The sequence below is a fragment of the Rhodnius prolixus genome, unplaced genomic scaffold (genome assembly GCF_049639745.1).
Source record: "Rhodnius prolixus isolate KJV_2025 unplaced genomic scaffold, Rpr scaffold_3, whole genome shotgun sequence".
Classification (NCBI taxonomy): Eukaryota; Metazoa; Arthropoda; class Insecta; order Hemiptera; family Reduviidae; genus Rhodnius; species Rhodnius prolixus.
In genome coordinates this window covers 40150519-40173929 of record NW_027411603.1, presented here as the reverse complement: position 1 = coordinate 40173929, position 23411 = coordinate 40150519, and the positions used below count along the sequence as shown (strand labels likewise).

The 23411-nt window shown below is 30.3% G+C and overlaps 1 protein-coding gene across 1 annotated transcript in view; it reads left to right on the top strand.

The window, feature by feature from the left end:
* The window catches only part of LOC141452699 (uncharacterized), a 106834-nt gene extending 84341 nt beyond the window's left edge, over positions 1 to 22493 (top strand). Inside the window, exons 3-6 of the mRNA XM_074125082.1 lie at positions 11051 to 11221; positions 12439 to 12574; positions 12855 to 13060; positions 13505 to 22493. Coding sequence (XP_073981183.1) covers positions 11051 to 11221; positions 12439 to 12574; positions 12855 to 13060; positions 13505 to 14164 — 1173 coding nt within the window. The 3' untranslated portion in view covers positions 14165 to 22493. The remainder of the gene's footprint in view (positions 1 to 11050; positions 11222 to 12438; positions 12575 to 12854; positions 13061 to 13504) is intronic.
* Positions 22494 to 23411: the final 918 nt, after the last annotated feature.

Sequence of the window (23411 nt, the reverse complement as noted above, 5' to 3'; positions counted from 1 at the left end):
CTTGTAAAACTGTATCTTGGTTGTCCGGAAAGATGGCCCAGGAATTAATTATTTCCTGTTTTAAGATTTTGGCAACAGTGTTAAACCCGTACACCCTGGCTACCATCCCTTCCTCCGTCTTGGAAGCATACTAAATCCTTAGTACCCTTGCGGTCTTCCAAGCCGAAGCTTATCTAGGAAGGACACCCAAAACCGGGTCCTTCTTCAGCTCTTTCTGGAACTTATTCCCTTGTAAACTATAAACTGCAAAGGATTCCCCTGTAATAATTGTCTACATGGAAACGAACCAGTAGACAGACTCCTAAAGTTAGGTTTTCAGAAGAACGAGTACCCTTTGATAATTTGTATTACAACATTTGTTTACCCCAAGATGAAGATAATATGCAATAGTTGCAATCACCTTAAAGATAAGTAACCTAGTAAAGAAAAAAAATCACAAGAAACGATTAGCTACAATGCTATCTCTATGGAATTAATGTAGTCAGATCTCCAAAATGTTCGCTGCGTGCTCGAGACATAAAGTTCATAAAGTTATTTGAATTCAACTGCTGTGGTGCAGAATTATTTCTTGTTTAAAAATGTTAAACAATAATTACGTTATCTGTTGCAAGAGAAAGTACGTGTTCACTGCAGATTTTTTTTTTTATAGATGAATAAGAACAAACCAGACTATTTAATAAATGTTGAAGATCTATTTTCAAGAAGAATAATGTCTCCAGATTGTACGCATATTCTTTGAGAAGTGAATTTACAAGTGATGAAGTGTGAAACTTGAAAGTCAAAATTATATAAAAAATTATGTAAGAAACAAATACTTTTATGAAACAACTGTATAATAGTATTGCATTATTTAGACTAGTGAACGATACAATAATAATAACAATAAATAAAAAAAAGTTTGATATCACCAGATAGATGAACCTCCATCCGTATATGTATTGTGTTAGTTCTTCGTTTTGCTGGCAGATACCACTGTTTTCCAATCATTGATTCAGGCGCATATTTTTCTTATCACACTTCTAGTTAGTTTGTGTTTAAATGACACAAATATTTGTAAAACAGTTTATACTATTTCACCATTCATTTGTGTTAAGGAATTTTTAAACCATAAAAAAATCCACAACCAATTTCCTTCTCCTTAATACCTACTAATAATTTCGGTTAAAAATAATAAACTAAAATAAAGTTCTAAATAAGATTAAAGAGTAATAGGACAATGATCCTAATCTAGGTTCTCAGGTGAATGCTAAGAGAAAGAGATAAATCGATCAATTATGTATAAAAAATAAAAATAACAAAAAACCATGAATATAAGTGTTTCAATTCAAATAAAGAAACTGACAATGTGATGTGTTAAAATTTAAATGTTTTGAACATTAGTATATTAAACTGTTGCATTATTCAGAAATACTATTATACTGTACTGTACCGTATAGTTTAACAAAATACACAAAACAAAAAAAGTGTTTCTGATTTTAAACGTTCAATATTATAATAGTATAAGGTAGTTTAAATTTTTTTGTATTTTTATTTTGTTATTCCAAGTGTATTTTTAATAAAGTAGGAAAATGGTAATTACTTTTACAATCATGGGCGCACCTAGACTTTTTTCGTGGCGTTTTGGTTTGAGAAACTTCTTTGATATTTTAAATATATTCATTCATCGCTTTCATAATCGGATTTTTATAAAGATATGTTTCCAAATAATTAAGGCAACATCATCTCTTGAAGTTATACAATGCACTCGTTGATTTTATCGGTCGTAGCACATGCATGTTTTTATCTATTTTTGATCAGCTTTGTATTTTCATCTATCATCAGTGGTTGATTCAAAAGTTTGGTTTAGAGAATTTTATTTCAAATGTGTTTTTGTTACACATTATACGTACTTGCGCTGCCAGCCTATCTATACGTGTACATTGAGTACAGAGTATGAAACATAAGAGTCAAATTCTCTACTTTGAATTTTGTACAGAGCTAGTTGCAATAGATTTACGTATATTGCCAAAACTTTAAGGATTATAAACAATTCCAGAATATTAATTTTCATAGACAACCTGGTGGGCCTGCTGATTAGCAAAGATTAAATAGTTCATTCAAGAATTGTAAATTCAAGGACTGTTACTGCAAGAGTGCCCGAACATTCATGGCAAAAGCGAAGTGATTTGGCAGTTTTTCAGTGTCAGGGGACCTTCCTCTTGGCACCTTCAAAGGATCTCAGCCTTTTTCGTGAAGGAAAATGCCACTATGTAGGTGCAGCGTTGAAATGAGGCATATTAAGTCGGAGAAATTGGTGAATAGTAGCTTCTGCCAGAGAAGGGAATGTCTATTATTAGCATCTCATGTTCCGACGTTCTTAGGCCTCTTGAAGAGCCACGGCAGACTGAATAAACAAATGCAACGCATTGGCATGTTAACGGATAAGCTGTAGTCAGAAATACATCTCCACCAACTTAATCAACTTCCACGGAATCTAATCTAATTCGAACTTATTCGGAATCTAATCTAAACTTATTTCAAATTTTTAGATTAAAGGATTATATTCAGGATGTAGTCAACAGTCGAATTCTGGTTTCTATACAGATGTAAGAGAATATTTATTCCTGCCTTAGAGTTGGGATTTTCTAAATAATGCGTATTTGTTGCTTATTAGGGAAACATTTTTCTGTTTGTTCCCACAATTTCGGGAGGGTGTTATTACTATGCTTATGCAAACTACACAAAACATTTTTATTTCTTCTAAGTACGTAGCAATTATTTAAATATTTAAGTTTGCCATTATAAGACATTTAATTAGAAACCCAAAATACGATTTTTATATTATTATATTACTACTCGTATATTACTAAACGATTTTACTTCTTTTCGTAGTTTCCCAAAAAATGACACCAAAGATTTTCTTCTTTGAACTCCTTTTAATGCAGTTACAAGTAAAGGTTACCATTTTTTTTTAAAACGATTTCCCAGATGGATTGTTTTTGAAAGAAGTTCTCTGTGGGATGTGCTGTATCAAGTATAACTTGAAAGTGACATTTCTGGCATTGTTTCGCAGGCAGTTTTTCTACTTATCCTTATTTTTAATTCGTTTTAATGAATTTAATGGATCAGCAATAAAAATAATAAAACAATTAACCCTCTCTTTTTCAAAAAGAACCTAATCTTAACAATTCTCAAGTTTTCATATGGATATTAACAGTAACTTTGGTTTTTAGAAGCTGTGTAACATTCAACATTGCATTTATACATTCTTAAAATTTGTAGGAAAAAATTTGAGGCTTATTTAGTGCCAAATTGTCCTACCTTACAGCCTAGCTCAAAATAAGTAAAATAAATTTCCAAACATTGTAAAATAGATAAATAATTTTTTTTTAAAAAACTGGAGTTTCGAGATCTGCCAGTTCTTAGATTTTCTCCAATTAGGATCCTCACTATCCAGTAATGGGACACTGCTGTCTACAAAAAGAGTTAAGTAAAGAGACAACATTGTTACGGTGACTGGCAGTGCTCTGAAAAAGATTCTGGTCGCCAATGACCTGAGATGTTTATGAGATCTAAATGAAATATTTAAAAAAAAAAAAATGTTTAAATAATAATGAATAAATAAGTAACAGAAGCTTCTTTTCTTTTATGAACATTTTCCAAAAAATATGTTTTAAAAACTAATAAAAAAAAAAAAGAAAATTCAGTGCGCGTTATATTTTCAGGATAGTTAGTAGGGCATTTCCTTCTCCTTCCTTTCAGGGACGAACTGACGCCTCACTTATGTTTATTTATATTTATATAATATATAGTTCGTTGTTTGTATGTATGTATAATATATAAAACCAAAGTTTTGATTATCATAATCGTTCGGGAAAAAATGTCAATATAAATCCAAAGAAACGTCCGCTTTTATTGTCATGAAAAAGGAGAGCAATTTAAAATTGATAAATGATATATTTAAAATATATTAATTTCCGCTCTTTAAGTAAATCTGGTGTTTAAGACGTATATATTTTAACAAAGTTTGATTCGGCACATTTTACAAGATGATGAAATTAGGGCTAAAAGTTTATTTTCTTCACTCCCTTGGGGGTGAAATTTCCAGTTCGAGAGAGAAACTTTACCTGTTTCCTTGGCAGGACAAAAGTTGATCTAATTGAGGATCAGCGTCCTGTATATAAGTGCTATATAAGGAGACATCCAACCTAAAGTGGTGCTAGCAATGGGACTATTTTGTAGTTTAATGAGGCCCAGAATCATTAATTCCGTTCACCCATAACTCAAAAACCAAATCAATGGCTAGATGAATAAGAAAGGGCCAATTAAAGTTTCCTCGAATAGCCAAAAATCCAAATTTAGGCACAAGCGCGCTATGCCAAATCTTCAGTACCATGGTTCAAAATTAATTTTAGAGGTCCTTCCAAATAATCATTTTCAGTGAAGAAAAACAATTTCAAAAATAAGGCTCGATCGGCAAGACTTCTAAACAAAAGTAACGAAAATCATTCATTTAAGCTGTGTTAAATATTTTCAAAATGTACTTTATTTTAGGACATCTGAATACTTCATTAATTTTTCTCTTAGAGTTGAAGTTAATTGTTAGTAGTGAAATAAAAAGGAAATGTAAGATTGTGTTCGAAACATATAAAAGTAAGCAAATAGTGTGTTCAGTGTACAGATTCTCAATTATAACTAGGCCGAACTGAGAGCGAATCCAAGCTTGGTGGGGACAGAAGTAAACACAACTGCACAAGGACGAGCGACCTTCCGCCTCCTCTTCACCAATAGACCTGAATAAAAAAATAATAAAATATAAAAATTAAACGCACTAAAACGCTGTACATTTATTTCTTCTTGGTTTCCAATATTTATAAATAAGGAACGGATTTTTATGTATTTAAAAATGCCAAATATTTAATTAAAATATGCATTTATTTTCGTCAATTATGTGGAAAATATGTGATTTTCTTAAAATATTTTCTGGAATATTTAAGTAAAATGGACATTTTTTTTTATGAAAATGGATTTTGGGGGGGGGCAAGTTATAATTATTTATACAAGAAAAGAACATTTTTACAATTTATAATAATTTATTAGGAACAAAATAATTTGTTTTTACAAGTTATAATGATTTATACAACAAAGAACATTTTTACTATTTATAAAAAGATGTGTTAAATTTTCAATTTTGAAAACTTCACTCTTCGAAATTGTTTGCAACCACATGAAATTTCAAATGTTGGAACGTAAAGTGACGACGATCTGGGCGTAAGATGGACTTGTAACTGCTAAAAGATCGTTCAACATCTACAGATGTTATAGGTGCCTTGCTGAAAGAAGTTATCTCGTTGGTTGTAAAGGGTACACGATGTTCTGAGGTGACTTCTGTTCCACTGATAATATCAGAAATCTGGCAGATTTTCTCCCATCCTTTGTTCTTGCTCAGTACTTCTACCAGTTTTGATCTGATCAGATCTCCCTTACTCCCAGGAAAAAGTTCTGCTGGAAACTCGCGAAGATATTTAGCAACCAGTTGTTTGTTTGAGGCCGATGTTCGTGGCATTTCACCCAAAAAAAGAATACACTAAGTGACCGAACGAAATGAATTGGACACTTCAACGAACGAGCTGAAAGAACAGACAATGTCAGACAACTTCAAAGAACTAACAAGTGCCTGTCACTATTTAGCAGCATTCTGTGTAAATTACAATAACCATTGTACCCACTGTGATTCACAGCCCTACAGTCTGTGGTTCACAGTTCCTGTCAACCACCTCCCAATTATGAAAATATGCCCAAAATGAAAAATATGAAAAAATATGTACATATTTTGATTAAATATGTAGAAATATTTATTTATTTTAATCAAATATGTATAAATATGCGATAATATCCAAATATGTGGAAATATGTGAAATAAAAGTAGACTCAAACGGCTTAAAAAGTGTCAGTATGAATACTTCTAGTTGAAAAACGTCTGTAAATTGCCTAGAAAAAAATATGTAAATACATACGAATCCGTTCCCTACTTATCACACAATAATAAGTCTGGTACTACAATTTCCAATATTACAATTTATACTTCTTCTTCAAATTCCTATTTTCAAAAACATATTTAATTATTAACTATTCTCTTACAGTTTTTTAAATCCATAGACTAATTGCAGATAACTCTGCAGAGTACATCTATCCTCCCAAATTCCTCATAAAACAAATCTTCATAGATAAATTCTTCTAATAAAAGTTATTTATCTATATGCAATGTATTTACTTAGTTTAAGGAGTAACTGAAGTGCTATTTTACTGAAAAATTGTCATAAAAGAGAAAAAAGCTTTTGAGGGCTACTCCAAGTTTATTTAAATTGACTAAAAACTGGAATTTTATCAATACATTTAGCCATCTCGAATCGTGTATAAATGATATTTTCGTACATTACTCGAAACTAGTACATTATAGGAAAACGTACTAAAAGCCTTTCCATAAAAAAGCCTTTTTAATCGTAGTTCCCTCGGAAAATGTTTCCAATAAACTAAGTGTGAGGCTTACTATAAAGAAATCTTTGGAGCAATTTAAAAAACGACAAAACCTTGGAAAAATGCAAAATCTTTTCATTTATATGGCACTTCAGGTTGAAGTATTTTTTTGGTAAGTTACAGTTAGGCTCCCAAATAAGTCCCAATCGAAATATGAAGTCTCAGTTTTTTGCAATATTTTGTTTTTCAGATATATATTTTTTTTTTTACACTCTTATTTTCTCAGACCATTATATAAAAACTAATTTTTCGGATTCAGGAGACATCAAAACGAATCAATTTCGAAAATTTTGCCACTTCCTCTTACTAGTTTAGTTAGGGGAAGTAATCTTGAAATAATAATAATAAAAAAAAATAGGTTATTTTTCAGTAACTCGAAAACATGTCAGAGATGACGTCTATTTGTAGAATGAAGGAGACTGAAAATGGCACACATTCGCGTAGACCAAGTCTATAAATACCAATGTTTTTAATGGTCTTAAAACAATATGATTCCTGTTTAATCTCAAATTGTAAAATTTTGCCCGATGAATATCTCTTTCAAGAGAAAATTATTGTAAACTGAATACAAAATTTCAGCTGATTCTCCTATTTAAGCGTATTTCACGCGAAATGACTCATTGACTATTAACACTTTTTGGAATATTTTGAAACGGACTAAACATATATATATATATACTTTGAAACAATGTGGGCCAACTATATGGTTTTCAATTTAAATTGGTTAAATTGAATAGTTTTGTTAAATATATGGGTGGCGATTAAATGAGCAGAGGCGAAGATTGTGCTGGCAGTGTGTCGGCCAGTTATTGATGTGCTCTAGCGAACGGTTCGATGTCCGGCAGTAAGCTCGAGTACAGGGTGGGGTATAGAGAGAGGCACAGGCGCTCTGGCTCCTAGCAACACGTTACCATGGTAATCTGTCCCACCCACGCCACATTGCTTGCTGCATCTTACACAGCTATCACACACGAATATATATATACATATAACACATAAAGAGAGAGCATCTCAAACTGACACACACTAAGTAGTTTGTACTTAAGAAAGAGCGCGCATCAGCGCCTTTTTAACTCATGACAGAACATGTTCTACCACTTCTTACAAGAAAATTGATAACAAAAAAAGAAATCAAATAAATGTAAAAGTTAATAATGAATCATAGAAACTTTTATTTACCTTCACAGGCAACGTTTTGGCAAATCACTTCTGTACAGTACTTTATCACATGGTCATATTCAAAACAAAACAAAAAGACTCGGATTACAAAGCAATGATTGTGAAATCTCGAAAGAGACCCGGACTGAGAAGATGAAACTGTGTAGATGGTGGACCGTTAATTTGCTGCGAGGGTGAAATCATTGAAATAATATTTAAAGGAGCGATGGTCATCCAATGAAGTTGTCTCAGACATTAAAGGGAAGGATCGTTACTAGCTGTAAGTGTTATTGTACCATGCAAAAGTTACACCGTTTCAGAATGCTGTCAAGAAGTACGAAACTACAAGTAAACAAGTCTATTTTTAAAACATTGTCACATACACAAGTTGAGTTGCTTGGGGAGCTGAACGAGCACTCCTAAAAAGAAGAAAGATCGGTGAAGAATTAGTTAGAATGTGGCGATGAGGAACTTTAATAAGAATCCAAATATAGTGATCAAGGATCATCAAGAATGAACGCCTTTGCTGGAAGGATAACAGCAAAGCGCTCATTTTATGGCATTTCCAGAGGTTGGTGTAAACGAGAGAAGTCTCATTTGAGGTGACTCGATGACATAGTGGCGAATCTAATAAATAAGGGAGTACATAAATGGTGCACAAAGATCCGCTGTCGGTAGGTGAGCTGTTCGTTGGTTGGTTGGCTTAACTCATATCATTCAACAAAAAACAGCTATTGTTTCAACGTCTCAACGAAATAGTTATACCAATTAATTATATTTACCTTGTAAGGAGACTGCAGGATCAGAATATTGAAAATTACTAATAAAGAAATGTAAATGAGCAGTTCTTATTGGAGAAAAAAGAGGACAAGAAATTAGGAAATGATACAGATCCTCGAGTTAATGCAGGCTACACCGTGTACAAAGCACCGATGAATTGACTTTAAAAATTTGAAATTTAGATGGTTTTCTAAAGATGTGTTTTAGCGCAGAATTATCCCTTCAATAACTCATCACCTGCTGTTTCAATGACTCACTTTTACTAATGAGTTCCCAAGTTTTAGTTACTTATAAGTAATTCTATATATAGTATTTCAAACTAAAGAAAATTATAACATAATTTTCTCATGTATACTTGTTGAATTACTCAAAATGGTCACTTCTAGCTCTAATACTTTTCAATAAAGTTGTCTAGTTCGAAGGTTTCAAATGGTTATAAGCTAGGCTTTATCATAAATGTGTGAATGGTCATATGAATGCTGTGTAAATAATTATGTAAGTATGTAAATAAGTTTTTATCTTAAATTAGGTTATTAATTTGATGCGAGGAATATCAATTTCAAAAACCGCGATTAGTATAAATAAATTTAGAGTGAGTGGACTAGAAAATGTATTTTAGCTAGATTTAATGGATGAGATTGTATTTATTTGGATGAATGTATTTATATGCATGAGTGTTTTTTAGTAGAATGATTGTTTTAGTTTAGAGTGAACTAGTGTAGTGTCATTCAGCAACATTGTCAGGTGCGAAGGACCTTAGATGTTGAACACCTTTAAAAAGAATACATAATAATAATAATAAATAAGGCGTGTTATCCTACCTTTAAAATTAAATTTTCTGAGAATATTTTATAAAAAAAAAAAAAAAATAATTTAAATTATTTATAATTTAATTAATGAGAAATCACTATCCCCGACCGAGAACACAGGAACAATGACCGTTACATAGAAGAATACAATGTTCTTCTTTTTTCTTGTGCGTCTCAGGGTGACTGACCTGTCATACTAAGTTCATACGCTAATAGATGTAGTAGCCTTAAGCTATTCCTCTTACAATGGTACGTCTCCCACAAGTGGATATCTATTCGTTCAGTCTGACCAGAATAATCAAGATGCACTAGCCATCCATCTAATGTCCAGTTTGTTCTTTTGCTAGATTACAATTGTCATTTCAAATTAGGTATGGCTATAGAAAATAAATTAAACTTTATTTTCCAGTCGTAGAGACCACTCTTCCCATACATAAGCAATAAACTAGCTTTGCTCTACGATCTTATAAATTTTAAATTAGATAAATACATTTTGGTAGATTTAAAGGTTATTTTTTGAAAAGTACGGGTTCAAATAACTAAAAAATCTAAAATCGCTATTTATTATTTGACTTTATCTGTTTCTGTTACACACCACATTTACCAAATCTAAAAATGTGAATGCAAAAATCAGAAACTGGTTTTCAAAGTAGAAGTCTTCATTTTCATGGGTTTTTTGGCTGACAAATAGCCGCAAATTTAAACTCTTATTAAATTGTTTGAACCTCCAAGGGGTCTATCCTTAATTTTTATTCTATTAAGGGAAAAGAGTGATTACTGAGTTTACCCTTAGTATGATGCTACTTAGTACCACTAGTTTTTTGATAACGTGCGACCATCCAGTGTTACAGTTGAATGAACAGAGTTTAACGCTCTAGTATCCCTAGTCTTCTTCTGCCTGCGAACCTTTCTTAGGCAGAACCTTCATTGTGCAATCAATCAATCAATGTTTACATAAGCTGTTAATGGTTAGCACATTACTCATTACATTGGAGAAATATGGCAGTTTTCTTATTCATTATTACATCTTTTCAAAATTGTCCTTTTGAAAATTTCAAAATAGCAGCACTTGTTTGATACCATGCTACTATTGCCTTCTCTTTCTTGCATTTCTCTAGCCCAGTCCAAAGGCATTATGCGACTCTTGTCGATAACCGCAACCTTCCGGCACTTCTTTCTTCTGGAGGTTCTTCAGGTTTCCAGATGTAGGGCGAGATATGTTCTCTCATGGTGATTCGGGAAAGCAAGTCTGCCGGATACCCACTGCCTAGTATTTCCCTAGAGTGGCTGGCGGTCATAAGGGTTCCTTAGAACCTCAATCTTTTAATTTGTTGCCAATTTTTGGGATATCTTGAAAAGGCGATGAAAGGATGGTTATGGAAAACCAGCGAGCCTACCGCCTTCCTTTGCCTTCAAGTCTTTCCTGTAGAGCGCCATTATTTTTTTATTTAGAAGAGTCATTCTTAGAACATCTAGGAACGACGAAGGCAAGGCGAGGATGGATACTTCCCAGCTTTCCGGAGAGCTTAAGAAACAGTATTAGTTAAGACAGTACAGAAATTGTTTCTGGTAATTTTTTTTTACAATTTTAGTGTAAAAAAAAAAATATCTTCCGAACGCCACAAGTCCAAATAGTAGAACATTAAATAACCAGATGATCTGGCAAGTACAATTTCTGTAGAATAAAAGAACAAGCTAACAAATCTGTTCAATTCTCAAACACATCTACTCTAACCATAACTTTTCTTGTATCAAAATTATTTATATTTAATACTTTAATATTACAGATGCTGAGTCAGCGGGGGGAGGAGTTTAGGAGCCAGAGAATGTTACAGAATTATAATGAAAATTATACTGATCTAAATTACCATCAGCAAGTACAGATGCCGCCAACAGCAGAATATAGCAGTATGGTTAATCCAATTAACCAGTCTTGGTACAATAATTATAACGTACATGTAAGAAATATTATTATTTTTTAAACACATTTTTAAAGTATGTATTCGTTAATATCTAAGATATTTGGTATGAATGAATTAGTTGATCAGTGCTTATCAACAATTAACTCTACTTTTTCAGTTATTTTTATTGGAGTCATTATAATTCTGATTTTATTAAAAATAATTAGAAATAGGAACTTCCATCATAAACTAATACAAACTATAAATTCATAAAAAATATTAGAAATTGATGAAAAATAAAACTATCTTTCTATGGATTTTTTCCACATTTAACAATTTATATTCTTTTTGAGTTCTTGAGCTAGATGTGCTGGATTTCCATTTTACGATAATTAAGTTCCGAAATTCATCGACAGTTCAACGAATAAGAATAACATCATAAATTAATTATTTCTTTGTAGTTCGTAGAAAATAAATGCGAAGTATCTACTTCTTCTCAACATCTATATTTTCTTGCTTGAACCAGAAATGAGATCTGTCGCTACCCAATCAACAACCTATCTCAGGATTTCGCCAAAAATTATCTTATTATGTGTCACTACTTTTGTTTTTTAACATAGAAGTTCTAAGAAATGGATTTTTAAGAGTGTTAAAAAGTATCCAACCCTTTTGTAGCGATCATGCTAAATTTTTGACATTGATTTTACACCAGGCTACTGAGTCTTAAAAAATTAATTTTTATAAAGTACTGTGTGTGTGTGAGTTTGTAAATGTGTTCACAAATCATCTCAAAAATGAAAAAAAAAAAAAAAAAAATAACAGGAAGATAAAACCTAAACATTTCTTAGATTGAAGTAAATCCAGAACCTGAAAAAAAACACTTCATTAAATGGATTCACTTTTCTGAGATTACTTCGTAAATGCCTCCTGCTACGATTGTCTCTCAACTTTGAAGAAACATGTGGATCAATAACTTTTATTTCTGAAATTTTTCAAACAAAATTGTTTTTAGGCCATTTTGAGGAAGAATGGTATTAGGTTTCTCTTAAAGTACATTCGATGTAATGTCGAGTTTTATAATCTACATGATGTTAGTAATAATTAAATATGAATTGAAAACTGGAGTTTAAAAAAATGTATAAGTTAGAATCTCGAGACTAAGTTTAGAGAAAGAACAATAGTTATTGGTCTACACCCGAACTGTTTATATTTTTGTCAAATATTTATTAGTTTGTTTATAGTTATATTATTATGAATAATATTAAATTTTACAGGGAAATGGTGTTCAAAATGGAGGAGTGGATTATTATGGAAGAGGAAGCGAAAATAAATCTTCTTCAGATTGGAATAATTACCATTCTGATCCAGATTCTCCATATATTCCTCCTCAACAAATTAATAATAATTCTGGTAAATAATTTCAACTTGTTCGCTTCCAATATTTACCTTTAAATGTTATGCAGAATGTTAACAATTAGTTGATAAAGTTTTGGAAAAGTACAATAATATGAAGGCTGAGAAATTAGGGAAGACAAAAAACAAAAAACACTTAAAAATGAGCTAATTTAAAATCTAAACTGAAATCCAAGAAAACAGTGTAATTTGTTAAAGAGAGCAATAATAATTAACTTAACAATCTTTTCTAATGAGTTGATTTTTTTTAATAGCTTTCTTTTTTTTTATGTTTTAGAGGGTCAATATTCTAACATGCAACCAGGTTCCCAGATGATGGGACAACAAATGCAAATGGAAGGTTCGTTAATGTTAAATAATCAGAATCAAATGATGCCTCCTGGCGAGGATTCACTCATGCTGAACCAAATCCATAATGGTTTAATAACAAATGGTATTGAAAATGCGCAAGTAGAGCAGATGCACCCATCACTGCAATCAAAGGTATTTTAAAACGTAATAATCTAAATATTAAAGATAAAGATTACCAAAGATTTAAATGTTCTTCTTAATTCTAAAGCAGATTCAGTTTTAAAGTAAATATTCTTGCCTTCACATCATGATCTTGACTTCCAAGATAATTTTATTGCTTTTCTCTGAACTTGAACTTATACATTAAACTAATCATCACAGTTGAAATTTGGTAGTTGGACGTAAAGCCCGTCTGAAAAAATAGACATTACTTTACTTTAATACATATGAAGAGAGAGTGCTTACTTTGGGTGCGTATGTACAATAAATGAGATAAGTGGTTTACGCTAGTTTCTCCCAATAAATTTCAAAAACAAAAAATTACATGTAGGATATCCTCATGGGGACAGAAAGTGAGCGATCTTTCTAATCTGTTCTATCTAATGTATAACATTTTAATCTATCTCTTATTTTTAGGAAGAAGATAACTTGCCAAAAATTGATAGCTCTGAACCAATCCTGGTATCATCTGAGAATCACATAAAAGAAGGAAGTAAAGATGGAATGAGGCTTCCTGGTTTTCACCAGACATTTGGTAATATAACAGAAATAGGCAGGTTCTCACAGCATGATGATTATTTCGATTCTCGGCAAAACGAAGTTGTGGAAGAGCCAAAGGTGAGTGAACCAGTAGAACCGCCAGCTCCGAAACGAAAACCACGGGGACGAAAAAGGAAACAACCAGAACCGCGTGATGTGTTTCCAAGGCCGAGCTACGGTAGTACAGGAGGACCAGCCGATTCACCAGTCGGACCTCCTTGTATGCAGCAAGAGCTCTGTGGCGGTGCGGGGGCAAGCGGCGGGGGTGGCAGTTCGTGGCCGTATCCACCGCCTCCGACATCCAACCATCACCATCCGTCTTACCACGAGTCTTACCATGGACAGTGGCGCACACACCCATACTACCACCAACAGCATTACCACCACCACCACTATCCTCCGCCGCCTCCACCGCCCCACAATATGTACTATCCACACTACAATGACTGCCTACCTTACCACCATTACAATTCTTATTCAAATAATTGGCATATGAATAGGGACTACATGGTACATAATTATCCAAGTTACGTTTGACCCCAGACCCATTTAGGTTGCTTAGCTCAGCTTGTAGAGAACAATCCATATTGGTAATAAACGTTTTTATGGTAACTAAGTTAAAACAATACAAATGAACAAGAAAACGCAGACATTTAAATACAAATAATATAGTTAATAATTCAGTGAATTTATGTTTAGTTCATTACACTGTTATGGTTTTGGAGAAATTTTAATTTTCGTGGAAAAAATCAAAGATAAATACAAGAAAAAATCATTTGTTATTACAACTACTTAAGTTTATTTATTTCATAACTCATAGAAAGCTCAATAAGAATGTCATAACCTAAAAAGTTCGATTCGATTATTCGTATTCAATTCATGAATATTAGGCTGATCAAATATATTACAAACAAGTCGTTTGATTTTGACGAGGGGTTGAAACTTATGGGTAACCTGAAAAAAAGTATCGAATAGGGAAATTTTCGACGCTGTAAATAACAGGGAAGTTCTACCCGATGTTGCGCCCCGCCTTAAGGATAAAAGTTTCTCACGAACCAGAATATTAGGCAACTGAGATTCTTCGCCAGTTAATCATACAGTTCGAGCGATGAAGCCTGGGTGCAGCTGTGGTATAACGTTTTAAAGAAAGAAAGAGAACTGGTTGAAAACATTGCTTACTCGCCCAATATGGGTTCAGAGAACTGTCGAATCAATAATGATGTTCAACGAATAAATAGCTTGGCTTGAGTTCTCTCAAGAATCTGGAAGAAATATTTTCTTAAGAGATCTTAATCATCCGAAAGAAGCTGGAATTCTGAAAGTTTCAGAACATTAAGAGTAGAATACTAAGCGGTTGAGTGTGTCAAGTTTTCAACCCGTTCTCGTCCTTTTTTAAAAAACGCTTGACACTAAAACTTTACCCGGGCCAATGAAAGGATTCATTCCCCGGTAAACAGTGACGAATCTCAACAGATTCTCATTCACTAGAAACTTCTTTTATAGCAACATGTTGTGCATGTGCGGATTGTAATAATATCTGGATCAAGGGGACAGGTAGTGAACGCGGAGAACTAAAAGCTTTTATCTCCTCGACACCATATTCAAAAAGAGTTATTTATATTAGATCTGCGAAATAAATCTGATTTTAATTAGGGACATTTAATGCACTAAAATTCTAATGTCCCTATCTTTATATAATTCATTTCTGTTTGAACTCAACTTTTGTTTAATCATATGTTTGCTGGACTTGTTCACATAACTTATCGACTTTTTATTTTAAACTATTTGTTAAAGTTAAAAAAAAAAAGAAGATAGAAATAGACTTTAGAGAAATTACTAAAGTATTATCAATCACCAATCGTTTATGTGTAATGAACTGAAACTAAAATTTAACTGACCTATCAAAAATGGTTTAATCCATAAAGTTTGTAAGCAATCACCCAAAATATTATTACAAACAAAATTATATATGTGCCTTTTAGACTTTGGGATTTAAAAATTTAAACAAAATTATTATCCGCCATTTTCTTGTGAATTAAAATCTAGTCTTTTTGGAAAACGTTCCTATTCATTCCTTCAAGAGAGAGAGAGAGAGATAAAAAAAATGTTTATTATTTAATATATATTTTGTTTTATTATAAACTGGAAAGGTTACCATAAAATAAAAATGGAAAATTTCACGTTATCCTACATGTTACCAAATTAAAATAAAAAATAAATACAAAAATAGGAGCTAGAGTTAGTTAATTAAAAATATATAAATATTATAAAAGTAAATAGAAAAGTAAATTGCTTTTTTTGGTCTCAGAAAACGTTTCAATTAAAATTTTTCAGTATCTGTCAGTTTCAGTGTGTTAATCCGCTTTAATTTACAAATTATATTTGAAAATATTTCTTTTTGGAAAATATCAATCCCAGCATGCAATTATTATAAAACAAATTATAAGTATAATGAATAAATAGTTATAGTAGCTGTGCATTGAAACTGTTAAATGTAGTTTGAAAGTAATTCAATTTGCCATATTACAACCGAGGCTCAAATATTTAATCTGAGTAATTGTATAAATGTTTCGAAATACATCACTTTAATACAAAAAGAAGTAGAAAAATATTTTAAATGTACCCTACTGTTATAATTTTGACATTAATTACAATAACAAAAATAGAATGATCAAAGAAGAACTCGAATTTTTAACTAGTCTTTACCGCTTAGAATCTCCTTTTTTCATCTTATTATTATTTTTTTTTTTTTAAATAAGCAAATTAAAAATATATGTAAATAAGCATAAACCATATTTATGTAAAAAACATGTTTATTCCAATTTCAAATTTTTTGCAATAATTTTTAAAATTAAACGATTTACTAAATTAAAAATTTTAAATTTAACAAAATTTCAATTTTTCCCCAATATGTAAGGTATATTCACTACATATCTCTTTATTAAATAGGTAACATAATAAATAAAATATCACTAATCTGGTATACTTTATTGCTTCTACATTTGGGCTGAGTTGTGAACTAATGAATTTAATAGGGACCAAAATTTATTAAAATTCAAACAAATTAATTTCAAGATATAATCTTTAAAATAATTAAATAAATTTAAAAAAAGAAATAAAGTTATTCCCAATCTTAAAATCTCTCAACATATTAAATATTTTGTGTATTTGTAAATTAATATCTTGTAATAACTCTTAGGATTTGTTTGTTTTTTAGATTACTCTCAAATAATTTTTTTATGTAGCAAAAAAAAAAAATTAATTTTTATACCAAAACAAAGGTAAGCCGGAGGCACTTCTGGCCGCTATCAAATAAAGTTCTTATCTTTTTTTTAAAGGCGCGTCAACATCTCTGGTAATTGGCGCCCGGAGCGTTTTCAGTGCACTGTTCGACAATGTTCTCTCCTTACAGACAAAACTGTCATCACCGGCCAATGAGATGTGAGAAGCAGTTAGAGAATATGTAAGGGCCAGCAGCTGAATTCAAACCCAGGATCTCCGGTTGAAATCCAGTATACATTGAACTAATCCCATTCCCAAAGTTCTTATCTTATTTTTAGATAGGAATTGGTCAATAAACACAACTGTAATAAATCGCCAAAATTTCTACAGTGATTTTTTTTTTCATTTCTGGATTTTACATTTATTTTTATAATATATAAAAAGACACTAATAATCTCAGCAGTCAATTCACCAAAAAAATGAATAAAAATAAATAAATTGAATATTTAAATATAGATTGTTTAAACATTGTTTTGTTTACAATTTAAATAATATATTTTAATAAGTATTTTGGTTACTATTTTAAATATGTATAACATTTGTGATATGGAAAACTTCTGATCATAAAAGAAACAGTAAATTTATTGTAAAATTGGCAATCTATTTAATGTGTTGTTTTATTGACAGCTTCCTAGCTGCAAAAAGTATATACAAAGCTTTATCTTATTACAGTCATCGAATAAGTCTGCCCATTGACTCAATACAGTACTTCACTGATGCCATAAAGAACTCATTACACTCGGGTGATAATTCATATCTTGATGGAGAAGCCCTAAATGAATCTAAATATATTTGAACAGCTTGTGTAATTTATAAAACATTCACATATTGCTTAAGCATTGCTACAACTTATGTTGAGATGTTTGGCCACCCAAGTAAGAAAATCTATTGCAGGCTATACGTCTGTTGGTTAGACTGATATATTAATATACTAATTTCTCATTGCTATATTAGAAATGTTCAATTTATTGATTGAATGATTATTATTCAAATTGAATTATAAAATGAAGGCCGCGGATGCAGAAGAAGAACGACACCCTAAATTTCCTCTCTTTAGAAGCCTCTACAGCTCCTTGCTCGGTGGTGATGAATTGTTGTCTGCAGCGAAAGAACAGTGCCGGAGGCACTGCAATGGCTACGGACGCCAATCTCCTTAGATTTTATTAGATATACAATTTTAAAGGTATTAAAAATTTTTGTTTTAATTTATCAGTGACTTCAGAAGTAAAATTAAGATACATATATTATATATGTAAATTTATTTCTAAAGAAACAAATTTCAAGCACCAAAATTGAAAAAATTACCTTTAATATTTTATTTATAATTTTAATAATACGCGACCATCCATTATTATTGTGAACTATAATTTCTGATTACGTTCAATAACTATATTTGCTATGAGTAAGCTTTCGAATAAGTTCCTGCTTCAAGGAATAAATGTGTGTGAATGACGATCTTTTAGTAATAGATGTATATCAGACATGTCTTAAGAGGTACTACAAGAATATAATCAAAATAAATTATTTTACATTCCGAACATATTTTTATTACTAGTTTGAAATTAAAAAATTGATGAACATTCACAAATCTCTTGAATATATATGTGTATATATATATTTTAAATATTTAGTTTAAAATGTTACAAATAGAAACATTTATGGGATATACAATATATTATGAAGATTGTACTTAAACTTTTATTTAGCCAGTAATTATTATTTGACCGTAATTTTTTATTGTGATAATAATATTATTAAATATACAGAAAAAAGTGAATGTCGTGTGCATAGTATTTCATAAATTTAATTTTAATTATATAAATTTTGTTACTCAATCAGCCTGTGAGGTAAAAAGAATTGTGTGAAGCCAAATTTTAAAGAATTGTAATATATTATATATATATTTATGTATATGCACTCATATAGATTTATATGTATATGATAATATAATATATTGTAATATTATTTGTACAGAAATATTATGTAACATAGTCCCTTACATACTCATAATTACAAAAAAGTTCATTTGGCTTTATTATATACATACAAATACAATAAAATAAATTTAATTTTCACAGGCACCTATAATATCATATGCATAATATAAAAATTATCTATTTATTATAAAAACAAAAAAGAAATATATAAAGAAGTATATATTTATTAGAATTTAGTATATTTGTAGTATTTATTGATAATATATTACTATATACATACATATAATATATATACGTATATATAATGTTTAAATAAAACCATATTAACTTAAAAAAAAATAAATGAAAAGAAAAAATATGAGTTAAGTTCAGTCAATTCTTGTTTCCATAAAAAAATATTGTATCAATAATATGTTCGAGAGTCCACTGCAAATGGGCATAATAAACTTTTTTTTAATTATTATTATTATTTATTGAACATGTTATTGAAAGTTTTTTCAATTATTACTAAAATAATAATAGTAATATATATTTTAGTGTATTTAAAAAAAAAAGTTAATATAGAGCATTCAAATTTGAATAAAATTGTCCTGAGATGGTGTGCCTTATCCAAGATAAAACAAATAAAAAAAAGGTGTAGATTTTATGACATTTAAAAAAGGAAAAATAAATCAAAAAATAAATTAGAAATTTTAGCTGTATCTATTGTTTTTGAGTAATGAGACATGAACAAAAAAAGTAATTTACAATTAAAATATTTACTTTAAAAAATTAATATAAAAAAAACAGTAAATATTCATAAATTGCCGATATTATGCGTATTTTTTGTTGTTAGTATTTGCAGCTAAAATTTTAGCAGTTGAGAGCTTAGCCTAAGAGTACGAAAAGTAGTTCATATATATATATCTATATATGTGTAAATGTGGACAGGCTTTGAATTTTATTATATTTATTGAATTTTTAGAAATACAAATTTAATACAGATGAGGGACAAAAAAAGATGATTAATAATAGTGGAAAGAAATCTTAAGATTATAAAATAATTGGCATTTTATGTTTTTAATTTTAATTTTTGTAAATATAATTTTTATTAAATTTAGTTATATATTTTTCAATGTTGAGCAATTTTTTATTTTAATTTTTGTACAATAGTCTTAATACTAATCTGACAAAAAAAAAGAACAAATAAGTATTTCAATTGATCTCTAACAGGATTTTTTGACGAAGTAAAACAAATAGTCAAGACAATTAAGGAAAACCAATACTTCAAATAAACGTTTTTGCGCAATACCTGATACATGCTGCTGAATTTTTAATATAATTAATAATTTAATTTCAGTTAAATCTTATAAATCATAACATTCTGAACTTAATCCTCGTAGTTCTAATTATTTTTTAAAATAAATTTTTTCTTCTCGAATCAATCATCTTCGTGTTACTGGATCATTAAAGTAGACTTAAAGAAAACTGTTCTCAGGTGTTATCACGCTTTAAATGAAAAAAAAAGTATATTGTGGACGCATCTGACGAGATTTAGGGGCTTGCGCTGATATGAACAATATGGAAAGTTCTACAGTCCGAAGAAATTGGTCTTTATCTAAGGAAGTGCCATTCTCTCTCTATTAGGTTTCCGTTTTCCATTATTAGGTCTAGTGTGAGGAATATTCACATATTCTTTTCCTTCTGTGTTAAATAAGTAAGAATGTTTGATTGCTTATCAACGTTAAATAGATGAATCTCTTAACATGTGAAATCTCACTGAGACAATGAAGATTTTAGTGCTGCCTAAACTCCCACTTGGAAAGTAATGGTTTTGAACTTCCTGGATCTCATCCGGAGTTCTCAAGTCTCTAGATCTCAAGTTTTGCAGACCAATGAAGACTAACTTTTTAATCATCTTCATCTAAACGACTTTTCTTTGTAGCCTTAAAATTAGTCTACAGTTCCTAAATAATTTTTCAAAAAAGAAAACATTGGTTTAATAGTTTTAATAGAAAACAAATTTTTCAGCCCACAAAAATATAACTCATAATTTTTCTTTTGTAGCCTCTAAAGTGGCTGGACTCACCCTCTAGAAATTTTTGTTGACCTATCGTGCCTTACAACAAGACATAAGGCCATGAGTAGACAAGGATACTCGGCTTACTCCAGCTCAAGACCCATGACAAATTGCTGGCAGAAATGCTTCTATGTGTACTGTTCGTCTTTAACAGCGGAGGCTAGTAGAATAAATTTGCATTCTGGTTCTATGTAATTTATCTCTCCATGTCAAAAGCTGTATGGGCTTGCAGCTGGAAGGGATGGTGTTCTTCGAAAGCCGTCGGGTTTCGCTGCTTGGCGAGTACATTTCTAATACAGGAAACCTGGCTGTCTTCCCATTATAGATATTTCACATCGGTCTAAAAATTAGGTAGCAAGTATTCCAGACTAAAATCCATCTCCTCCAATTACAGTCCCATCTAGCAACCTTTTCGTGACCCCAGCAAAGACAAGGAAATGGGAAAACTGAATAAAGAGAGAGTAGCTTTTTCCCGGCATTTGACATTGTGTTAACATTTGATATATCGTGTTTTTTGCATGTTCAGGGAAATAACCATATTTAGCGATTATCTTTTAGGCATTTTTCTGAGATAGTTAGACGTCAAAATTGTTTGTCAATAGTTTCTCTCACATTTCAAACATTTGTTTTTTCTTCGTCAAAAACATATGGTAAAGAATATATTCAAATAAAATATTTTCTTTAATCATCAATCCATCATGATTTTCTAAAATCTGAAATGATTGTTGTCACTTTTGCTCATCATTGTTAATGTTATGAATAATAGAACCAAAGAGAGAAAATCTTGTATATAAATGGCTGAGTGCCTGCGATTTTTTAATTTATTTTATTTTTAGTCTATTATATTTTTATTTTATTTTAATTTTTTTAAAGAAAAAAATCAGTAAAAAAAAAAACCGAAACGCCCAGAATACATGATAAGTTACATAATACTTGAGGAAACCCTACGTTATACAAGCAAATAAATAAGAATACATACATATTTGACCTGAAGTGATTTTTGTTTCTTTAAAAAGAGAATAAAATTGTAATAAATGCAAAAAAGAAAAATAAAGGACTTCCATTTAATATAAAAAAAAAATTATAATAATAATGAAGAGTGGCATATTGTAGTGTCATATTTATTAAAAAATGTATTCCATTCGTGCCAAGTATATTTTATTTGTTACCAGTTTATTAGATAGATCAAAACAGAAATAATAAATAAAAAAATATATATTAAAAAAATTAGAAAGGCTCAAACACAAATGTTGTGGACCAATGGTGTGGTGTCTTATTATTTGTTAAAATATGGAAAAAAAAAATTGTTTATTATGTAAGACACACCTGGTCCGGTTTAGTTGAAGAAGTAATTACAATAAAATGTTTTTTAGAGGTACATAATATTTAGTAATAACGAGAAAGAAGATGATGAACATTAAAATGAAAAAAAAAAGTGTAGCGAGCACAATTTAAGTTTGATTTGTTTATTGTTTCTTATTGTAAAAGTTATAATTTTTATAATTCTATAATTTTTGTTATTTTGTAATTAATATTTTAACCATAAAAAAAAATAAAATTATTTTCTTCCAAAACATATTTATTATTGGAATAAAAAGCAAATTATGATTGTACATTGCCATAACGGGACCCTTAGGATTAATTGATGAAGTAACATTTGATGTCAAAAAAGTGAATACAAGAGAACTGATTGAATGTATGTGGCACACATAAAATCTAATCCTTCAGAGTACAATTTTCAACTCCAAAAAAATAAAATGTATTTCTTAAAACCAAGACAAAAGAAGAAAATAGATAGATTAAAATCCAGTAAATTATTAATTTTTAAATTTAGATTTATATTGTTGGCAAACAATCTGAATTTGTACAAAAATTTAAAAAATCAAATATGGACGGTAAAAAAAAAAATTAAAAATATCTTATTGTGTACTTAGATTCTATCAAGTTAAATAAATTACATTATTATGACATGTTTGTGCAAAGATTATATAAATAAAAATTATAAATTGTATTTCCTGAATGGTTAATTCATGAATGTGTTTTATACACATACTTTACTTTTTGGGACTTAGCGTTCTTGATTTCTAGGGCTGCGAGTGCCACAGTGCAGATATCTGGTAGTATTGATAAAAACTTGTATATCCTTAACTTTCTTTACAGTTTAGACTTATATACACTGAGGACCTTTCTTCTAGAAGTATAAACTTCTAAGCCAGGTTCGCTTATGAGGGTCAGTATTTTAATACCAAATTTGGGGAAGGGCTCGTCATCCATATATGCCTTTATATATAAATATTAATTCACAAAAAGCCTTTCAGATTAATTACTTTGTTTATATTAGCTACAAAAGTAATACTAAAACACTAAATTTAATTCACTGATACACTCTAAGTTATTCAATCACAACATAAAAGAGTTTAAAGGAAAAGTTTCTGTATTCCAACTGCGTTGACTTCCCAAAATCAGGTTTAATGTAAGATATTGCAATCCCCATATGCAATGTTTA